The sequence below is a fragment of the Petaurus breviceps genome, unplaced genomic scaffold (genome assembly GCF_028583685.1).
Source record: "Petaurus breviceps papuanus isolate PSGF00001 unplaced genomic scaffold, PetGlider_PUasm1.0 90804, whole genome shotgun sequence".
Taxonomy (NCBI): Eukaryota; Metazoa; Chordata; class Mammalia; order Diprotodontia; family Petauridae; genus Petaurus; species Petaurus breviceps.
Window position 1 is genome coordinate 11,938,794 of NW_027187348.1, and position 20,173 is coordinate 11,958,966.

Consider the following 20,173-nt stretch of genomic DNA (forward strand, 5'->3'; position numbering starts at 1 on the left):
ATTAATAGTTTAATAGTTTAGGATGTTCTTCCTTACCTCCTAGATAAATGTCATAGGAAAGAGTGATGGATTTGGTGTCAAAGGACCTCAGTTTGAATCTCAGTTCTGCAACTTTGTATTTTGGGCAAGTCACTTAAACTCTCTAGGTAGGCCTCAATTTTCTCAGCTACAGAATGAAGGAGTTAGACTATATTGAAGGTTCTTAAAATGGGGTCCATGAACTTGTTCTTTAAAATATTTTAATGACTCTATTTTAACCTAATCTGTCTCCTTTATATTCCAAGATTTTTTTTCATGCCTTTGAAAAGGATTTTGTGAAGCACACAGGCTTCATCTAACAGTCAAAGGGATACATAACATAAAAAGGTTAAAAACACTACGATCAGATTTAGTATCTAAGGTTCCTTTCATCTCTAAATCTATTGTCCTAGGATAAAAATGATGCCTCAGCATGGGGTCACTATCATTATTTAGCTAGGTGGCATACTGGACACAGGACTGGACTTGGAATTATGAACACCTGAGCTTGAATTCTTCCTTAGACATTTACTAGCTATATGACCCTGGACATATCACTTAATTGTTTAGTTTCTTCAGTGGTCTAATCTTGCTCATCTATAAAATAAGGATAATTATATTTTACAGAGTTGTTGTGAGGATCAAATAAGATAATGTACGTAAACTTTATAAACCTTAAAGTGCTATGTAAGTGCTATCATTTTTCCTCCTTCCTCAAGATGCTGTACTGGATGCTCTTTTCCCTAGTTTTTGCATTCCTTTCAGGGCAAGAAGTTGTTTCCTTCTGAGCAAATACAACTTCCTCCTTTACAGGAAGAGCCTCATACCTACTATCTTGCTCTAAGTGACAGAGTTCTTTTTCTACTGTTTCCATTCTCTCAAATTTTTCTAGTCTTCCACCTTGAGACACATTAAGATTCCCCTCAACACCTTAGGCATCTTTTTGTTTCATATTTTGTTCTAACACTTGGCATACTGCTTCACTAATAATAGTTTTCTTGACTGTTTCTTGAATTGAGGTGCTCCTATTTTTTTTTCCAAAGAAAACTAAAGGAAGTATGATAGGTTCAAACCCTGCCTCTTCTTTCTGGCTGGTCACTAGACTGGGAATTTTCACGGGAGAACAATATCTAGGAGCCTCAGGTTCCTTATGTCTAAGATCAATATAATATTTGTAGCTCTAATGAAGGAGGCTGTTGTGAAGTTCATGAGCATATTTATGCATAGTACCTTGTAAGCTTAAAAACATGATGTATATGTTAGTTGTCATCATCTTCATCGTCACTATCTTCATTATTAATCTCATCCTATTCTATTAAGCTTAGAAAGAAATGGCCCTGGGATAAGTTGCTATTATTCTCTTATATTTAGTGTTTTGACTTCCAGGAGCCAAGATGGTGGATTAAGCAGGAAATCACCATAACTCTCTCACATTCATCTCCAAACAAGAATAAAACAGCACCCCAAAATTAGCATTGGAACAGCAGAAGCAGCAAAAAGATGGGGTAAAACAATCTTTTTAGCCTAAGAAACTTGGAAAATTGTCAGGAAAGGTCTGTCTCACTCAGGTAAAAAAGGAAAGGAGTACAGGACAGGAAATATCCCAGCAAGTCAGCGGCAAGTCCTACCCCGGCAAACCGGTAGGAAGTTCTACGCCCCAGTGTGGGGGAGCAGGCAAACACAAACACTAGAACTCCTCATGTGCCTCAGTATAGCTGGGGGAATGGGAAGATGTTAGCTCTGGGAATTGCCATGTGCTTCAGTGTAGCCCCTGGGAAATAGGCAGACACCAATGCAGGGACCCCACAGGTACCTAAGAAAATGGATAGACACCAGTGCTGGGACGCCCCCCTGCACCCCCCAACCCAGCATGGTGAGGTGACAAGGCAGCTGCCACCACCATGTTCTTCAGCATTGTCCAGGCAAACAGGCAGTTGCCGATACAGGGCCGCTTCATAGGCCTCAGCACACACCAGACACCAGCTCTGTTAACTTCCAGAGCCCTACTACCTCCAGCAGCACCAGTTACCCCCTTCACTACCCCCTCAGTGCAGCACCAGACATGAGGGTTGCCCATGCACCTCAGGGCAACATCAGTGTAGCACCAGGTAAACAGTCAGGCCCTGTGGCCCCGGAATAAGAAGCTTGGAACAGCGCTCCTTCCACCCTAAAAGCAGAGCTCAAATTTAAAAGTAAGGGAAAAGGCCAGAAAAGATGGGCAAAAACAACAAAAAAAAAATCTGGCCATAGAAAATTATTATGGTGACAGGGAAGATCAAGACATAAACATACAAGAGGACGATCATGTTAAAACACCTATGGGCAAAGCCCCAAAGAAAAATGGAAGTTGGTTTCAAGTTCAGAAAGAACTAATGGAAGAACTCAAAAAGAAGCTTAAAAATCAAATAAAGGAGTTAGAAGAAAAATTGGGAAAATAAATGAGAATGATACAAGAGAATTATGAAAAAAGAGCCAACAGTTTTAAAAAGAAAACAATTGCTTAAAAAGTAGAATTGGCCAAATGGAAAAGGAGATACAAAAGCTAACTGAGGAAAACAATTCTTTTTTTTTTTGCTTGGGGGGGGGCAATTGGGGTTAAGTGACTTGCCCAAGGTCACACAGCTAGTTTTGTGTGTGTGTGTGTGTGTGTGTGTGTGAAGTGTCTGAGGCCAAATCCGAACTCAGGTCCTCCTGACTCCAGGGCCAGTGCTCTATTCACTGCACCACCTAGCTGCCCCAGGAAAACAATTCTTTAAAAATTAGAAATGGACGAGTAGAAGCTAATGTCTCTGTGACACATCAGAAATTAAACAAAATTAAAAGAATGAAAAATAGAAGAAAATGTAAAATACTTCATTGGAAATATCAGTTGACCTGGAAAATAGATCCAGGAGAGACAAGTGTTAGAATCATTGAACTACCTGAAAGCCTCAAGAGGAGGACCTGGATAGCATCTGTCAAGAAATTATCAAGGAAAACTGTCCTGATGTCCTGGAACCAGAGGGCAAAATAGGCATTGAAAGAATCCACTGTTCACCTCAGGAAAGAGATCACAAAATGAAAACTCCAAGGAACATTATTAGCCAAATTACAGAACTATCAGGTCAAAGACAAAATACTGCAAGTGGACAGAAAGAAACAATTCAACTATCAGGGAGTCACAATCAGGATTAAACAAGACTTAGCAGCTGCAACATCAAAGGATCAGAGAAAATAAAACATGATATTCTGGAAAGCAAAGGAACTAGGACTACAACAAAGAATCACCCACCCAGCAAAATTAAGCATAATACTTCAAGGAAAAAAAAGTCATTCAATGAAATAGAAGGATTTCAAGTTTTCATATGGAGAAGACAAGAATTGAACAAAAAAATTGATCTCCAATATCAAGACTCAAGAGAAGTGTAAAAACATAAAAAGGAAAAGAGAAACATAAGGGATTCAATAGAGCTAAACTGTTTACATCCCTACATGGGAAGATGATACTTGTAATTTTAAAGAATTGTGTCACTAATAGTGCAGCTAGACAGAGGGAATGGGTATAAGGTGAATTTGAGGGAACAACATACAAATTAATTAAAGGATGAGAAAGAGGAGTGCACGATGCAGAAGGGAGAGGCAGAACAGGCTAAATTATTTTACATGAAAAGGTGTGAAAGACTATTACAGTGAAGGGAAAGATAGGAGTACGGGCCACGGACATGCTTGAACCTTGACACTCATCAGATTTGGTTCAAAGAGGGAAGAATAACATCCACAATCAATTGAATATAGAAATCTATCTTACCCAACAGGGAGGTAGGATGGGAAGAGATTAAGTAAGAGGCTGGGGGTATGGGGAGGACTGACAGAAGGGAGGAAACGGCAGACAGAAGCAAAGCAAAACACTGGTAGGGACAGAAAGGGTGAAAAGGGAGAGACAACAAGCAAGAGGAAAAATGGATGTGTATGGGATGAATTCTCCTATAAAATGGAAGCAGATAGCAGAGTGCTTCAAAACCAGAATCCTACAATATGTTTACAAGAAACATACTTGAAGAAGAGAGACATGCAGAGAGTAAAGATAAGGGGCTGGAGCAGAATTTATTATGCTTCAGCTGAAGTTAAAAAAGAGTGTAGGTAACAATCCTGATTTCAGACAAAGCAAAAGCAAAAATAGATCTAATTAAAAGAGATAAGGAAAGAAACTAAATCATATATTTAGTGTTTTAAGGAATATTATATAGTTGAAAAAAAAACCTGAGTAAAAATATTAGGATATCAGCTCATCCTCTAGAGGATCAATATAACTACAATAGCAGGACAACAGGAATGATATGTACCTCATTCTGTTCCCACTAAACGCTCTCTCAAAATGATAATTTTAAATGCATAAAATATATTAATTATCAAAATATTTTTTAAAAGTTCAAGGGCCCCAGCTTAAGATGCCCTACTCTAATTTTTTTACTTTTAATTTGATTACTCAGAGCAAGTTTCATAAGGGGGAAGATGAAAGTTTATGAGGAAGGTACCAGGTATTGGAGAGCTGTCCAGGAAAGTGAAGTGTATTAAAAAGAAATACAAATATAAAAAATGAAATAATAAGCATCAAAGGAAAACTTTATTTTTTCACTATTGCTCAGATAGTTATGTTTATTTGCATTATCACAAATCTAAAATACTCTTACATTTCTATATCTCAGCAAAACTTTACAACTGGTCTCCACCTTTCATCTCCCCCTCATTTCTATGCCAACTGCCCAACAAATTGGGACCAGGTCCCTTCCTTAGCTTAGGACTGGACTCTGAATATAGGGGGAGCCAGATTTTTCCACATTAAAAACAATCAAATAAGGCCAATTAATTAAATGGAAACAATACAATATTAAATAATCTGATTTTTAACTGGAGGAAAGATTAGGGACTTTCCAAGTTTGGAGTGGGAGAGTGAAGAGGTGTAATTCCCTGAATTGAGAAAAAGAGGTGTACCACTCTCCCCAAGTATCTGTGAATAACAAAAGGAACATGGAAACAATAACAGACTAATTAGTATGGGGCAAGTTTTCCGATAAGACATATGGATTGCTTGAGATATATGTATGTATATATGTATATGTGCATATATAAAATCCTTGCATCAAGCTTTGGATCTGAGTTTTTGGTTAACACAAGCTAGATCCTTGGTTAAGTGTCTCTAAGCAGCAGAGAGATGTGGTCCACTTTCCTAGTCATGAAGGGTTAGGTTCAACTAATTCAATGTTTTCTCCCAATTCCTACAAATGAATAAAGTTTTCTTACAAGACACAAATTAAACTTATGAACAGAAACAAGCTAGCTCCAGAATTGAGTCAAAGGATGGAGTTAGTATGGTTCATTCAATTCCCACAATTAACCACTTGCTATCCTAATCCCCTCAGTTTCCTCAGTGCTATGAAGTAGAAATGAGGTGTATAGCTGATTTTTATCATTCGTGCTATTTTATGTTCTATCAAGTTGCTGTGAACATTGAATGAGTGAATACTGAACCATTGCTCACAGGGGAAATAAAGGATTAGGTTCCTGTGAGCCTCTGGTCCCAGCATTTACTTTAGCACTTTTTTGAGTAGCTATGAATTTCCTCTTCCCATTTCTGCATGTACTGTATTGTGGATTAGTTAACACTGAAATCACAGCCACAATCACTATGACTTATGCTTGAGTGAAGCTTATCTAACACATGTATTTTCCCCATTAAGGCACATCACAGCCTTTTTATCCTTAGGAACACTAAAAGTCCTTCAGCACTAAATAGCACTATGCTGGGAGAATTTTAAACAGTGAAATCACCAATAAAACCTAGAAAAATGCAAAAACAGTGGCACTAAGTAGACTGCAAAAAAGACACTTGTTAACAGTAAGAGACTGAGAACAAAAAAAGCAGAGTATTGCCTTATTTGACCTCAAATGGGAAGTTCAGTTTTTTTGTCACTCTTGCTTATGTCCAGGAATGAAGTTTAAGTGCTATGAGTATTGATTTTGAGATTACAAATAAATATGGGCAGAATCTGTGAATAATAAAGATCATTTGTATATTCTGGGTATGGGGGACAGCCACTGCAAAAACATGAAGAGATGAAATACTGTGTGTGAGGTCCATCAAAAGAATGCATGAAGTGGGCAGCTAGGTGGCGCAGTGAGTAAGAGTGCCAGCCCCAGAGTTGGGAGAACCTGGGATCAGTTCTGGACTCAAATACTTAACACCTACACACAAAAAAACTGGCCATATAACCTTGAGCTAAAAAGTTACTTAACCCCAACTGCTTTAAAAAAAAAGAATGCATGAAGGGGATTAATAACATAAAAGAAGACTTGAGAAACACATTGGAGCCAGATTTTCAAGGGTATTAAATGTCAAACAGAAAAGTTTATATTTGACCATAGAAGGAGTGGGGAGCCACTGGAGTTTATTCAACATGGGAATGGCATGTCCAGACCTGTGTTTTAGGAATATTACTTTAGATGCTATATGGAGGACAGATTGGAGTGGGAAGAGACCTGAGGCAGAAAGATCAATTAGGAGGCTATTCAGATAGTCCTGGACAGAGGTCATAAAGATCTGAACTACAGTGGTAGACATGTAAGCAGAGGGGAGCCAGATCTAAGAGATGTTGTGGAGATAAAAATTGACAAGACTTGGCAACTATATATGAAATGAAGGACAGTTAGCAATTAAGGAAGACTTTAAGGCTATGAACCTGGGTGACTGAAAACTTGCACAGAATTCTGGTTATATTTTTAAAAAATGATCCTTTCTTCCTATTACTCTTTCTTCTGTGATGCATATCATCAAGGGAAGAAAAAAATGTTTATGTAAGTTAGCATTCTTCCTAGGTAGAAATTTCCTTAACAATTCTAGCAGAATTGGAAGAGGATTCAAAGTATTTTATTTTATGTCTCATTTACTTTAGGTTCATAGACATTTCTTTTAGACCCATCCTGATTTAATTTAGGCTGTGGACATATGAGGTGCTTGATCTATTTTATGGTCTAAATCTTATTAGTGACCTGAAGGAATCAAGAACAAAACAATTACTTAGTAATCTCCGTGCTCAGTCGAGTCATTTCACTTCTAGAAACTGGGTAGTTTCATGTGGCTGTTACTCCACCAGTATTCAAATAGACTGCATTTAAATCATTAATAAGGTGGTGGTTACTGTTATTCCTGGCTCAGAATGGAAATGAAAATCAGTTATCAACAGAAAAGAGCCAAATTTACCTTCTGTAAGACATTTCCTACCTTTATGATGACTGCATTGCCCTTACCTATAATTTTCCAAACTTTGCTGCTCAATTTCTTTGCTGTCTAATTTCTCTTGAATGTCATCCAGCATTTTTTGGAGTTGGCTATTAGTCTGCAGAGCTTGTTCCAAGCTCAAAGCCAGTTTCCTATTGTCTTCTCTGGATACATTTAATGCATTATGTAGAGGCTCCACCTGAAAGAAGAGGGCAACATTATGCTTTAATTTCCTTGAAGTATGTATGAGGAGCATATATGTGCCTTGTATACTCATACCACTTTATCAAGTAGAAGTGGAAAACAAACAAAAAAAGAGGTTGGAAAACAAACAAGGATCCCAGATGTCTACAGTAGTATAGTGACAACATGTAGAAACTTATAATGGGTACATATTTGATTTCTAAGAATTTCCTGTCCTTTTGAGTGAACACATTGAGCCTATTAAAGGTAATTGAAAGAATTTGCCTGTAAAGGGTCCTCAGAGCTTTTAAAGTATAGCTAGTGTATACAATTTTTTTTTCCTTTTGGAGGGCAATTGGGGTTAAGTAACTTGCCCAAGGTTACATGGCTAGTTTTTTTGTGTGGGTGTTAAGTGTCTGAGGCTGGACCCAAACTTGGGTCCTCCTTACTCTGGGGCCGGTATTTATTCACTGCACCACCTAGCCGCCCCTAGTGTATACATTTTTGATTCTCCTGACTGAAGTTACAAATTGTTTTCTAAATCCTTTAAGTTCAGAATTTTAAAAATGTATTTAAATGCAAAAAGTGTTAACAAAAGAAGACAGAATAAGAATAATTACAATAACTGACATATATAGAACTTTAAAGTTGTCATGAGCAAAAGAGAGTAAAGTGAATTTTGCTCCCGGTCTCACAGTGACATTGTACCACTTACTTCATGGACCCTGTTTCCCATTTGTAAACAAAGTCATTGGTCAAAGTCATCTTTTAGTAAAAAGGGAATTTATGCAATTCTATTTCATTCATTTTTCTAGTTTAAAAAAAACTGTGGTTCAGACACTTCCTATAAAAATATAAAGTTTTATTTTATCACCTATGAAAACTTGGCCTCTACCTCACTATTGTGCTGTGCTTCTTCAATAAGGAGTCTGGATTGCCATTCATCCAGTTCTGCTTCTAACTTCTGTATTTTCTGCTGATTTAGAAGCCTAAAAGTTAAAAAGAGAACAAAAATGACTATAGCAAAGAATAATCCTGACATAATAGCATTTGGAATTTTGGTAGTAGTTTCCATTAGCTTAAAAGCCTTAATATATATTACTTTATTGATTCCTAAGACATTTGTAAGTTTTTTTGGGGGGGCAGTTATTAGCCTCAATTTCAGATTATAAAACTAGTAATAGAGGGAGGAGTTAAGATGGCAGAGTAGAAACAGGACCTCCATGCGGCTGCAGCTCCCACCATCTCCAATTCATGTAAAAGGGGACTCTGAACAAACTTTGGAACTACAGAACCCACAAAATGACACAGAGAAGCTAACCTCCTGCTGAGGACAGCCCGGCAGGGTGGCAGGAATAGGCCAGCGCAGCACTCTGGGAGCCAACCCCTGCCCCACTGGAGCCAGAGGTTTTAGCCCCAGGGCAGTCCTGACCAACCACCAGCTGGAGGGACTCCAGATCACCAGCAGCTGTGGCAATCCAGAATTATCAACACATAGATGCTAAGGACAAAGTGAGAGGTCAGTGCAGTGTGGAATTTGGGACCCAGTAGTTGGGAGTGCCTCAGCTTTTACCCCAGGGGCAAGAAGCCGCTGAGGGCTGCGTGCAGCCACTGCCAAGTGGCAGCTTCAGCTCCTGGCCTACAGAGTGTAGGGGTACCAAGCGACGAGTCTGAGGGGTAATTGCTCTTGCTTTAACTTGCTTGGACCTGGATTGTGGTCTAGGGTGGAGGTCCTGGGGTGTGCAACCAGCTTGACAGAGCGTGTGGAGGCTTCAGAGAGGGCACCCAACTAATACCTCTGGCAGCTGAGAAAACCCCAGCATTTGGAATGAAGCTCCCCCATCTGGTGGCATAGACCTACTGTGGCAAACAGCCCAAAAGTCAAGTAATTGAGTGGCAAAATGACCAGGCAAAGAAAGCAAACCAAGCAGAGCAATCCAACATTAGAATACTATTTTGGGGACAAAAAGGATCAAAGCATGGAACAAGAGGAAGACAGTGAAGTCAGAACTCCTGCACCAAAAGCTTCCAAGAAAAAGATGAGCCATAGAGGACCTTAAGAAGCAGATAAGAGAAGCAGAGGAAAAATTGGGAAGAGAAATGACAACAATGCAAGAAAATTATGAAATGAGAGTCAACAGCCTGACTGAGCAAAATAACACCTGAAAAAACAGACTAACTCAAATGGCAAAAGAGGCTCAAAAAGGCAATGGGGAAAAGAATGCCTTAAAAAGACAAATTTGCCAGAGGGAAAAAGAATCTCAAAAGCTCATTGAGGAGAATCATTCCTTCAGAATTAGATTGGAGCAAATGGAAGCTAATGACTTTATGAAAAATCAAGATGCTTTAAACAGATCCAAACAAATAAAAGAATAGAAGGCAATGTGAAATATCTCATGGGAAAAACCACTGAACTGGAAAATAGTTCCAGGAGAGAAAATTTAAAAATTATTGGACTACCTGAAAGCCATGATCAAAGAAAGAACCTAGAAATCATCCTCCAGGAAATTCTCAAGGAAAACTGCCCTGATGTTTTAGAACCAGAGGGCAAAACAGAGGTTGAAAGAATCCACCGATCACCTGCTGAAAAAGATCCCTAAAAGAAAACTCCTAGGGATATTATAGCCAGGTTCCAAAATTTCCAGCTCAATCCCAGAGAATATTACAAGAAGCCAGGAAGAAACAATTTGAATATTGTGGAAACACAATCAGGATAACTCAGGATCTGGCAGCTTCTACACTGAGGGATTGAAGGGCTTGAAATATGATATTCTGGAGGTCAAAGGAGCTGGGATTAAAACCAAGAATCACCTACCCAGAAAAACTGAGTATGATGTTTCAGGAGAAAATATGGTCATTCAATGAAATAGAGGACTTTCAAGCATTCTTGATGAAAAAAACAGAGTTCAATAGAAAAGTTGACATTCAGATACAAAAAGCAAAAAAAGCATGAGAAGGTAAACAGGGAAAAGAAATCATAAGGAACTTATCAAAGTTGAACTATTAACATTCCTACATGGAAAAACAATAATTGTAACTGATGAAACATTTCCCAGTATGAAAATAGTTGAAGGGAATACAAATATATATGTATGTATATACACACACATATATGTCTATATCGGAGGATATGTGAATGTGTGTATATATGTTTACAGGTATACATAGATAGAGGGCATAGGACCAATTTAATAGAAAGGGATGATACTTAAAAGGTGAAATTAAGAGATGAGCGAGGAATATAGTGAGAGGAGATGGGGAGAGACAGAATGGGTTAAACTATCTCATATAGAAGAGTCAAGGGAAAATGGCTACAATGGAGGGGAAGAATAGGAAAGCAAAAGGGAATGGGTCAACCTTATTCTCATTGAATTTGGCTCGGGGAGGGAATGACATACACACTAAATAGGGTATCTCACCCTACAGGAGAGTAGGGGGGAAGGGGATGAGAGGGGGGATGATGGAAGGGCGGGCAGGCTGGGAGGGGAAGGGAAGTTGGAAGCACCCACCTTAGAAAAGGGACGGGATCAAAGTAGAGAATAGAACAAATGGGAGGTGGGATAGGAGGGAAGGAAATATAGTCAGTCTTTTACAATATATCTACTATAGTAATGTTTTGCATTAGCTATACATGTACAACCTATACTGAACTGCTTATCTTCCCAGTAAGGGTGGGTGACAAGGGAGGAAGGGAATGAAACTGGAATTCAAAGTTTTAAAATCAAATGTTTAAATATATATTATTATTAATATTATTTTACATGTAATTGGGAAATAAGTTATACAGGCACTGGGGCATAGAGATCCACCACGCCCTACTGGAAAAGTCTAAGGGGGTATGGGAGAAGATATGGGAGAGAGCAGATTGGAGGAGGGGATATCCTGTGGGACTGCTATTTTGGGGCGGTGGGTAGGGGAAAAATGGGGAGAAAATTTGTAACTCAAAATCTGGCAGAAATGATGTAAATCAGAAGTTAATAAAGCATTTGAAAAATGAAAAAAAATAAATAAAACTAGTAACAGAGATTTCACAATATTCCTAAATTCCCATAGTCAGTGTATCAATCAATAGTCATTCAGACAATAAATGCTTATTAAACATCTATGAGTCATACACTCTGCTAAGTGCTAGAATAAAAAAAGAGGCAAAAGACAATTCCTATCTTCAAGGTAATGCATGAGACAGAAAGCAAACAAATATGTACAATAAGCTGTACACAGGATAAGTACAAAATAGTTAAAAGAGGGAATGCATTAAAACTAAGAGGAGTTGGGAAAGACTTCCTATAGAAGATATGACTTTAGCTGGGACTTGAAGGAAACTGGGGGTGCCAGTAGGTGGAGATGGGAAAGCAGGGCATTCCAGGGCAATCAGAGAAAATGCCCAGAGCTGAGAAATGGAGGGTCTTGTTCTCTGAATAGCGAGGAGGCCAGTGTCACTGGATCAAAGAGTACCTGTGTTAGGTACTCCTTTAGGGAGTAAGGTTTAAGAAGACTGCTAAGGTACGAATAGGCTAAGTAATGAAGCACTTTGAATGACAAACAGCATTTTGTATTCAATCTTCGAGGCATTAGGGAGCCACTGGAGTTTCTCGAGTAGTGAGGTAGAAATGGTTGAACCTGTGCTTTCTGAAGATCATTTTGGTGGTTGAATAGCAGATCTATTAGTTAGAGATTGGTTGTTGTCTTTTGTTCTCGAAGAGGCAGGCAGACCCACCAGCAGGTTATTGCAAGAGTCCAGGCATAAAGTAATGAGGGCTTCAGTGTCAGAAGGAAAGAAGGATGATTTGAGAGAGGTTGCAAATGTGAAATTAATAAACTCTGGCAACAAATTGGATATGGGAGAATTGAGATAGTTGTAGTTAAGGATGACACCTAGGTTGAGAGCTTCAGGGACTGGATTATGTTGCCCTCTACTGTAACAGGAGGGTTAGGAGTGGGGAGAATTTAAGGAAAAAGACAAGTATGAGTCATAATTTAGATCAGAAACTATGGGGCAGAGAACTGAGTGCAGAAAAGTGAGTTTTCCATTACCTTTTTAACTCTTTATGGCTTCTAAGTATACCACATTGTAAAAAGTAGGTATTTATAACATGCTATTGACTAACTTATGATAAGCACCATTTTCCCAAGGATCTACTATGTTATTTAGGAGTAAAGAGACAATCCATTTAGGGGCCCTCTCTTTGCCAAAGTCAGTTGTAAACCCACTCTCTCTCACTTGTCCTTTGATCAACCCCTCACTTTCTCTTCTTTTAGGCCTTTCTTTGTCCAAAGACTCCTTTATTGTTGCCTACAAATATGCCTAGCCCTCCTCCATTCTCAAAAAAAATTTCTGTGACCTTGCTATTCAGTTAGTTGTGTCTGACTCTTCATGACTCCATGGACCATAGCATGGCAAGCCCTTCTGTCTTCCACTATTTCCGGAAGTTTGTTCAAGCTCATGTTCATTGCTTCCATGACACTAGCTATCCATCTCATCCTCTGTCATCCCTTTTTCCTTTTGCCTTCAATATTTTCCAACATCAGGGTCTTTTCAATGAGTACTGTCTTATCTCAAGCTATAAAACTATAGCTTGCCTCCTTTTCATAGCCAAAAACCTAGAAAAAAAGCTCCCTACAATCCTACTTCCACTTTCTCACTTCCCACTCACTTTTCAACCCTTTGCAATCTGGCTTCCACTCCCACTACTAGTGCTTCAGTGGTTCTCTGTTGGCATTTAAAGCCACAATCTAACTCCAGGCTACCTCCTCATAAATGACAGTGAATATCCTTACCTCCATGTCCTTGCCAGGCTATCTTCAATGCCTTTCTCTCATTTTCCTTTCCTCACTGCCAGCTCCTCCCAACCTTTGCAATCTTACTTGTGAACCCTCTTGGAAATCATTTTGTACATATCTTGTATTTCCTTATTTGTGAACCTGTTGTTACCTTTCAGTGGAATGCAACCTCCTGAATTTCAGGGACTATCTTCCTCTTGTGTTTTTATCCCCAGTACTTGGGGCAGGGCTTGTAGGGAATACCTAATAAGTGCTTGATAACTCTGCTGGGAGAAGTGGGAAGCAACTGCTATAATGAAGCCAGTGGTTTTTTGATTGTTTGATTTTGTAAACCAGACTAATGGCCTCAAACTCAAATAGAAATGGATCCCAATTACATTTTAATCTGGTTCATTTACACTCCAGAGTTCTGTAGTTTGAGCAACATGCTGTGTGTTTCACACCTATCATTAAATTAAGTAGGGGCAGCTAAGTGGGGCACTGGATAGAGTATCAGTCCTGGAGTCAGGAAGATTCATCTTCCCGAATTCAAACCTGGCCTCAGACACTTACTAGCTGTGTGACTCTGGATAAGTCATTTAACCCTATTTCCCTCAGTTCTTCATCTATAAAATGAGGCAGAGAAGGAAATGGCAAACCACTCCAATATCTTTGCCAAGAAATCCCCAAATGGGGTAACGGAGAGTCAGATATAACTGAAAAACGACTGAACAGCAACTAAATTAAGTAATTATTAGTCATTACTGGTAATTGTTATGAGTGTTACTAATAATTATTATTAGTAATTATTATTATATTTAAAATATTAATTTGACACCTATATAACTATATTAAGCACAAAAACATATTTAAGACCAATGTTTTTTCAGGTTTGATTCTCCTTCAAAAGGTTATTAGCTGACTTATTTATTTTTCCTCCCAATAGAACTCCTTTAAACATGGTTTCACTAAAACAATTTTTATTGATATATTTTATCTTTTATACAACAATCTTTTCTTTTTATTAAAAAGAAAAAAACCAGCTAGACAAAGTAACTGACAAAGTTACCTCATCTGTCAGCATATGCAACATTTCAGGTCTATAGTCTACCACTTCTCTGAGAAAAAGGGAAGTGTGTTTCATCATCTTCCCCCTGTGATCAAGGTTAAGTATGCGATGTGGTTTCAAGTGATAATAAAAAAATTATTTTTAAGGCCCTGTTATCTATGGAGCATATATCTTCAAACTCACAAAAGAAACACTGTTATAATTTCAGCTGATCTACTTAAAGTAAGTCTATGACAGAAAAGTAGTCTTTTGTTCTCAGAACTGATTATTTGAGAAGTTTATTTCTGATGCATAATTCTAATATAAGTAGAAGGTAAATTCAAACTGGGATATCCTGGTGAATGTTCAACAACCAGGCTCAAATGTATGTATACATACTTTTTTTTTTTTGAGTGGGGAAAGGCAATTGGGGTTAAGTAACTTGCCCAAGGAGGCCAGGTTTTAAACTCAGGTCCTTCTGATTTCAGGGCCAATGCTCTATTCACTGCACCACCTAGCTGCCCCTGTGTACATACTTTTAAGATTAATTTGCATCATTAACACTTCCAATCTATAGAACAATAAATCAAGCCCTGATTTGTAGTGATAGCCAATTTCTTAGTTATAAATGTTCACAGTGAAAAGTAAAAAAAAATGGGCTGGTAGGCTAATTAGAGCTATCTCCAGCACACCCTTAAATTCAATCCAGAATGTGTATTTACCTTGAATTATCTTTATAACTATACATGACAGACATGAAATCAGGATGAGTAAAGCTACAATCCATTCATCAAACAGTATAATAATTCTAGTTTACTGCAGAATTTGTGCTGAAGAAGATTAATTGCAAAGATCCATTATGTTTCATTTTGCTCCAACACAATGAAATTTGAAATTGGATTTCTGAAAACCACATTCACTTCTACCTCTGACTTGGAAAAATGTGCTTATTCTTCAAATGTCATTATTAGCCTCCAAAAAAGGAAGCGATAAAAAATAATTTTATAACTCTGGATAAAAAGAAGGAATGTGTAGAAAAATTAGACAAATGAAATTTTAGATACCTCTCTTTCTTGAGGCCCGAAATCTCTGAATCCTTCCGCCCTAATTCCATCTGCACCTTCTCCAGAGCTCCTTGCATTTTACTGTGAGAAGCTAGTACATTCTCCAGCATGATTGTGACTTTGCAGTTATCTTCCTTAGCCTCTGCCAGCTGTTGCTGAAACTTTTCCATCTAATGTAAAATCAAATAAAAGGGACAAGTTTGATTGCAATAACTAGTACTTTACCAACCTTGTTTCTGAGTCTTCAGAGGGCCAATGCATATATATTGAAGGCAGCATACTTCGGATTAGTTTTCAACATATATAGACAAATGCAAGATAGGATGCTGGGGAGAAAAAGAGAATCTTGTAGGTTAAAAAAAATTTCTTCCATTCAGCCGTGTGCCACATCATCCTATGTGGAAAAAAAAAAAACTTGACTGCTCTTCATTATGCACTGCAAAAATTGGTAGATTTGTTGAAAAGTTTAGAGGTTGCAGAAGACCAATGTAATATTCTGCACAGTATGTAAATCTTTCACAATTGATATCAAAGAGTAGGGACCTAAACTATGTTTTCAAGAATGACATGGCAAAATAGGGGCAGTATTATGGCATAAATTTTTTAAAGTTTATTGATTTTTTTTTATATCACCTTCATTTCCAAAAATCTCTCCCCCCTAAAAAGGCATTCAGCAAATCTAACAAACACATCATCTGAGTCTGATGCAAAATTCTATACCCAGAGAATGTTCACCTCCCCCCAATCTTTGCAAAGAAGAGAGGGAGGGATGCATTTTTTCATCTATTCTTGAGGTTTGAGCTTGATAATTAAAATTATGTAGCATTCAGGTTTTTGTTGTTGTTGTATTCTTTCCATTTACATTGTTTTGATCATTGTGTGTATTGTTTGTCTTGCTCGTTTTACTTCATTCTGTAGAAGTTCTTAGATGTCTTCCCATGCTTCTCTGAATTCTTCATATTTATCACTTTTTATGAAGTAGTAATAACATTTCATTACATTCCTGAACCACAACTTGTTTAACCATTCCCCAGCTGATTGGCATCTACTTTGTCTTAATGGTTTGACTTTTTAAAATTAACATTAGCTCTCTATTACATTAATATAAACATCAAAGGGTAAGTTATTTGTATTTGGGGCCTAAAGATTTTAAACAAAAACTCCAACAGAGAAAAAGGTCTGGCTTTTTTCTTTGTCTTTCTAAGACAGAAAAAAATTAGGAAAAAAAGGATTTTGGAGGAGAAATACTTTAAAGATAGTTTAAAACTATCTTTCCATTAAGGGGGAAAAATATAAAGCCGATTAGAGAAAGATCTCTTGTAGTGTTCCTCCTTGCCAACTATGACAACAACATAAGAAATGTGGTTCAAGAAAAATTGTCACTAATGTTTCAGTAACAGGATATTTTCCACCCTTTCAAAAAAGATTTGCCAGTTTCCTTGCCTTGCTCCTCTCCCTGTCTTCCAAAGCCTCCAGGTGCCCCCTCATTTTATGACTTTCTCTTGATGGCACATCATGGGATTTAATTGCCCGAGAAAAATCGTCTTCATTCTTTTCAAGAATAGTTTGCATCTTATGAGAAAAAAAGAAATTATTAATACTTTGAAATATATAAGGGATGAATGATCAGAATGAGAAACTTAGGGCAATTTAGAAAACAAATGTTAAAAATACTAAAACAATATTAATAATAGTCACATCTGGATTTTATAAAAGATAACATTTTCCCTCCATAATGGTTTGTCATAGTTAAAAGTAAACATATGGGCAAAAATTGTTTATAAATTTTACATAAAGACAACAATGGGAGTAAATAAAGAAATGAACATTATTTAAGTTCTTTTACATTAAATACAGGTAACTTTTTTTTGGAGGTGCTGGAAATGAAGACTAGTTTAATAGGACTGAAATAACTTAAAATTAGCATTATATCAGTAATAATGATGTTAGAAATGCACATGATCACAGAGTTGGAAGGTACTTTACAGGTCATCTAGTCCAACCACATCATTTTTCTGAAAAGTAAACAGACCTGAAGGGGTTAAGTGACTTGTCCAGCGTCACAAAACAAGTAGCAGAGATATATTGTGAACTCAGGTCCTCTGGAGCAAAAGCCAGTGCTTTTTATCTACTGTAGAAATTTCTAGCTAGGACTAGTTTATTTTCTACTATTGCCCTCCCTCCATCAAAATATATCTTTGTCCTCAATTTTTTCTAACTTTTAGTATATATCAAGGAAATTTCTCTAGATAATCATTATTTTGGGGTGGCCAGGTAGCACAGCAAGTAAGAGCACCGGCTCCAGTGTTGAGAAGACTTGGAGATCGAATCCCGGGCTCAGACACTTAGCACCCACCCAGAAACACCTGGCCGTGTAACCTTGAGCAAGTTACTTAACCCCAATTGCTTAGGGGTGGCCAGGTGGCTCAGCGAGTAAGAGCACCGGCTCCAATGTCGGGATGACCTGGATCAAATCCGGGCTCAGATACTCAGCACCACACCCAGAAATAATAACTGGCCATGTAACCTTGAGCAAGTTACTTAACCCTGATTGTTTAAAAAAAAAAAAAAAAGATAATCATTATTTTAAAAACTCTTTTTTCCTAAAAGATTTTTTCCTTTAACTTTTTCCTTTTCAAATATTTGAAAAGTTTAACATTCTTGGAGTGAAACTCGATTCAAAGGGAGGGATATTGCCTTGTAGATTCTAATATCCCAGCTTTTTTCCAGGAAAAGGTACAAGAATGAAATAGCCATTAACTGTAATATATACACAGGGTGCTTCTTGCTGTAATATTTACAGAAGCATGCAGAACCTACTCAATGCCTATAATAATTTCCTTCTATTTTTAATATCAAGGATGTTTTACTAGAACTTTTAAAGAAACATACTTTTCCATGCTCAATTATTTAAAATAGAAATGGAAATTATAGAAAAATAGTTAAATATTTAAAAAGAACAGAAATGTAATTAAAAAATCATTTAACCAAGGCTTTATTAAATCTAATATATCCTGATTTGAGAGTGGAGATATCCAAAAATGTAGAATTTTTTTTCTAAAAATATTTAAAATATCCTTTCACCTCCACCTCTTGAAATAATTTTTCCTTCAAGGCCTAGCTCCAATTTCACCCACTACACAAGGCAGATCTCTCCAATTGCTAGTGTTCTCTTCTATCACCTACAAAATTACTTTGTATTTATATACTTTCTATATGTTTTCTATTTGTTTAATTGTATAGTGTTATTTCCCTACAACAAAAGAGCTCCTTGAGGCTAGGGACTATTTTTCTTTTTGTAAACCAGCACTTATAGGATTAAAACCATCAAATTTTATATCTTGATCTCCAAAGTAAAAAAGGAAGTGATTATATGAAATTAGCCAGAACTGGAGTTGAGATCTAAACCTTCCCTTACAATTTCTATTTCAGTATGACCTGTTTCTTATATAATTAAATCTTGTTGACATGTTGAAAGGCCCTTTTGGTATTACCTTTATATATTTTCACTTATTGTATGAATTTTTCTTGGTTTTATACTTGGAATTGCAATAAGGTTCCTAATCACTATTTTAAATGCCCATGGTCTTCACTCACCAAATCTCTTTTTAAAATTTCAGATGTTCCTTCAGTTGTTAATGGTCTGGCAGCAAGAATATCTATTTTACCTTCCAGCCTTCCCTCCATTGTCTTAATAGCATTCAAAAGAGTCTTCAAAGAGACTGTTGAGTCCCCCAAACCTTGAGGAGACGTCAGAGAAGGTAAGGAAGGTGCAAAGCTGACTTGGCGTGAAGGACTTGAAAAAACACTAGGTAAACCAATAGTTGAAATTCTTTTCTTTCCACTGTTTAAAGTGGACCTAGCAGAACTTTCAGTGGCCTTTGTAGACATTGGTTTTTCTGGAGATTTCTTTCTTCTTGGAGGAAAAACCATTTCAGAATAATTTAATCAACAAAACCAAGATTTTGGGGGAGGTAGACACTTGATCAGGATAAATTACTTAAATGTTTTGTCTTACTTAATAGTAAAAGGTATTTAGACGATGAAGAAATCACACTTCAGAGAATACCCTGCTGAAGACTAAGACCTATGTAATTTCTTAAACTAAACACTATCTTCAGTGTAACCTGTCCAATGAAGTCCCCTTTTCCAACTTTGTGACCTCATCATTCATCACCATGATCAGACAGTTGATTGGAACTTTCAGTGAATTCTATGTGAAGACAAACTGCAAGTGCTTGGTTACCAGGTGCCATATACACAGAATTTTTGCTTCTAGATTAAAGGCAACATGGTACAGTGGGAAAACATCAGACTGGGAGTTAGGGGACTTGAAGTATAGTTCTAATACTATTGTGTGACTGTAGCCAAGTCACTTAATTAATCTGAACTTAATTTTTCTTATCAATTCAAATGAAGGGCTTAGACTAGATGATCTTGAAGATCTCTTCAGGATGCCATGATTTTAAGTTTTAGTTTAAAAATTCAACTCATACCATCAGTAATACTTCCCAGCCATTTCCTCACTGTGCTGCCTACATTCTAGTCATCAACCTCATCTCTCTTACCACTATCCTGGAATACATCATGGGACACCAGGTTCTGATAGGTGAGATTTTGCCTTATTTTGCAGGAAAACTTGGCTTTCATATCACTTCCTGGCCAGCTACACAGCATGTTGCTGGTACCCTTCCTCCTTTCCTAGGTCTTTTTCATGCATAGTCTTGCCTGATAAAAATGTAAACTTCTTGAGGGCAGGGTTTGTCTTGTTTGCTTGTATTTGTGTCCCCAGTACTTACAACAGTGTTTGGAATATAGTAACTGTTTAGTAAGATAAATGCTCCT

The 20,173-nt window shown here is 37.4% G+C and overlaps 1 protein-coding gene across 1 annotated transcript in view; it reads right to left on the reverse strand.

The window, feature by feature from the left end:
- CCDC150 (coiled-coil domain containing 150) overlaps window positions 1–20,173 on the reverse strand; it is a 127,290-nt gene that overhangs the window by 40,177 nt on the left and 66,940 nt on the right. Inside the window, exons 16-19 of the mRNA XM_069070165.1 lie at window positions 16,772–16,900; window positions 15,329–15,498; window positions 8,352–8,445; window positions 7,303–7,472 (exon numbers count right to left, since the gene is read on the reverse strand). Coding sequence (XP_068926266.1) covers window positions 7,303–7,472; window positions 8,352–8,445; window positions 15,329–15,498; window positions 16,772–16,900 — 563 coding nt within the window. The remainder of the gene's footprint in view (window positions 1–7,302; window positions 7,473–8,351; window positions 8,446–15,328; window positions 15,499–16,771; window positions 16,901–20,173) is intronic.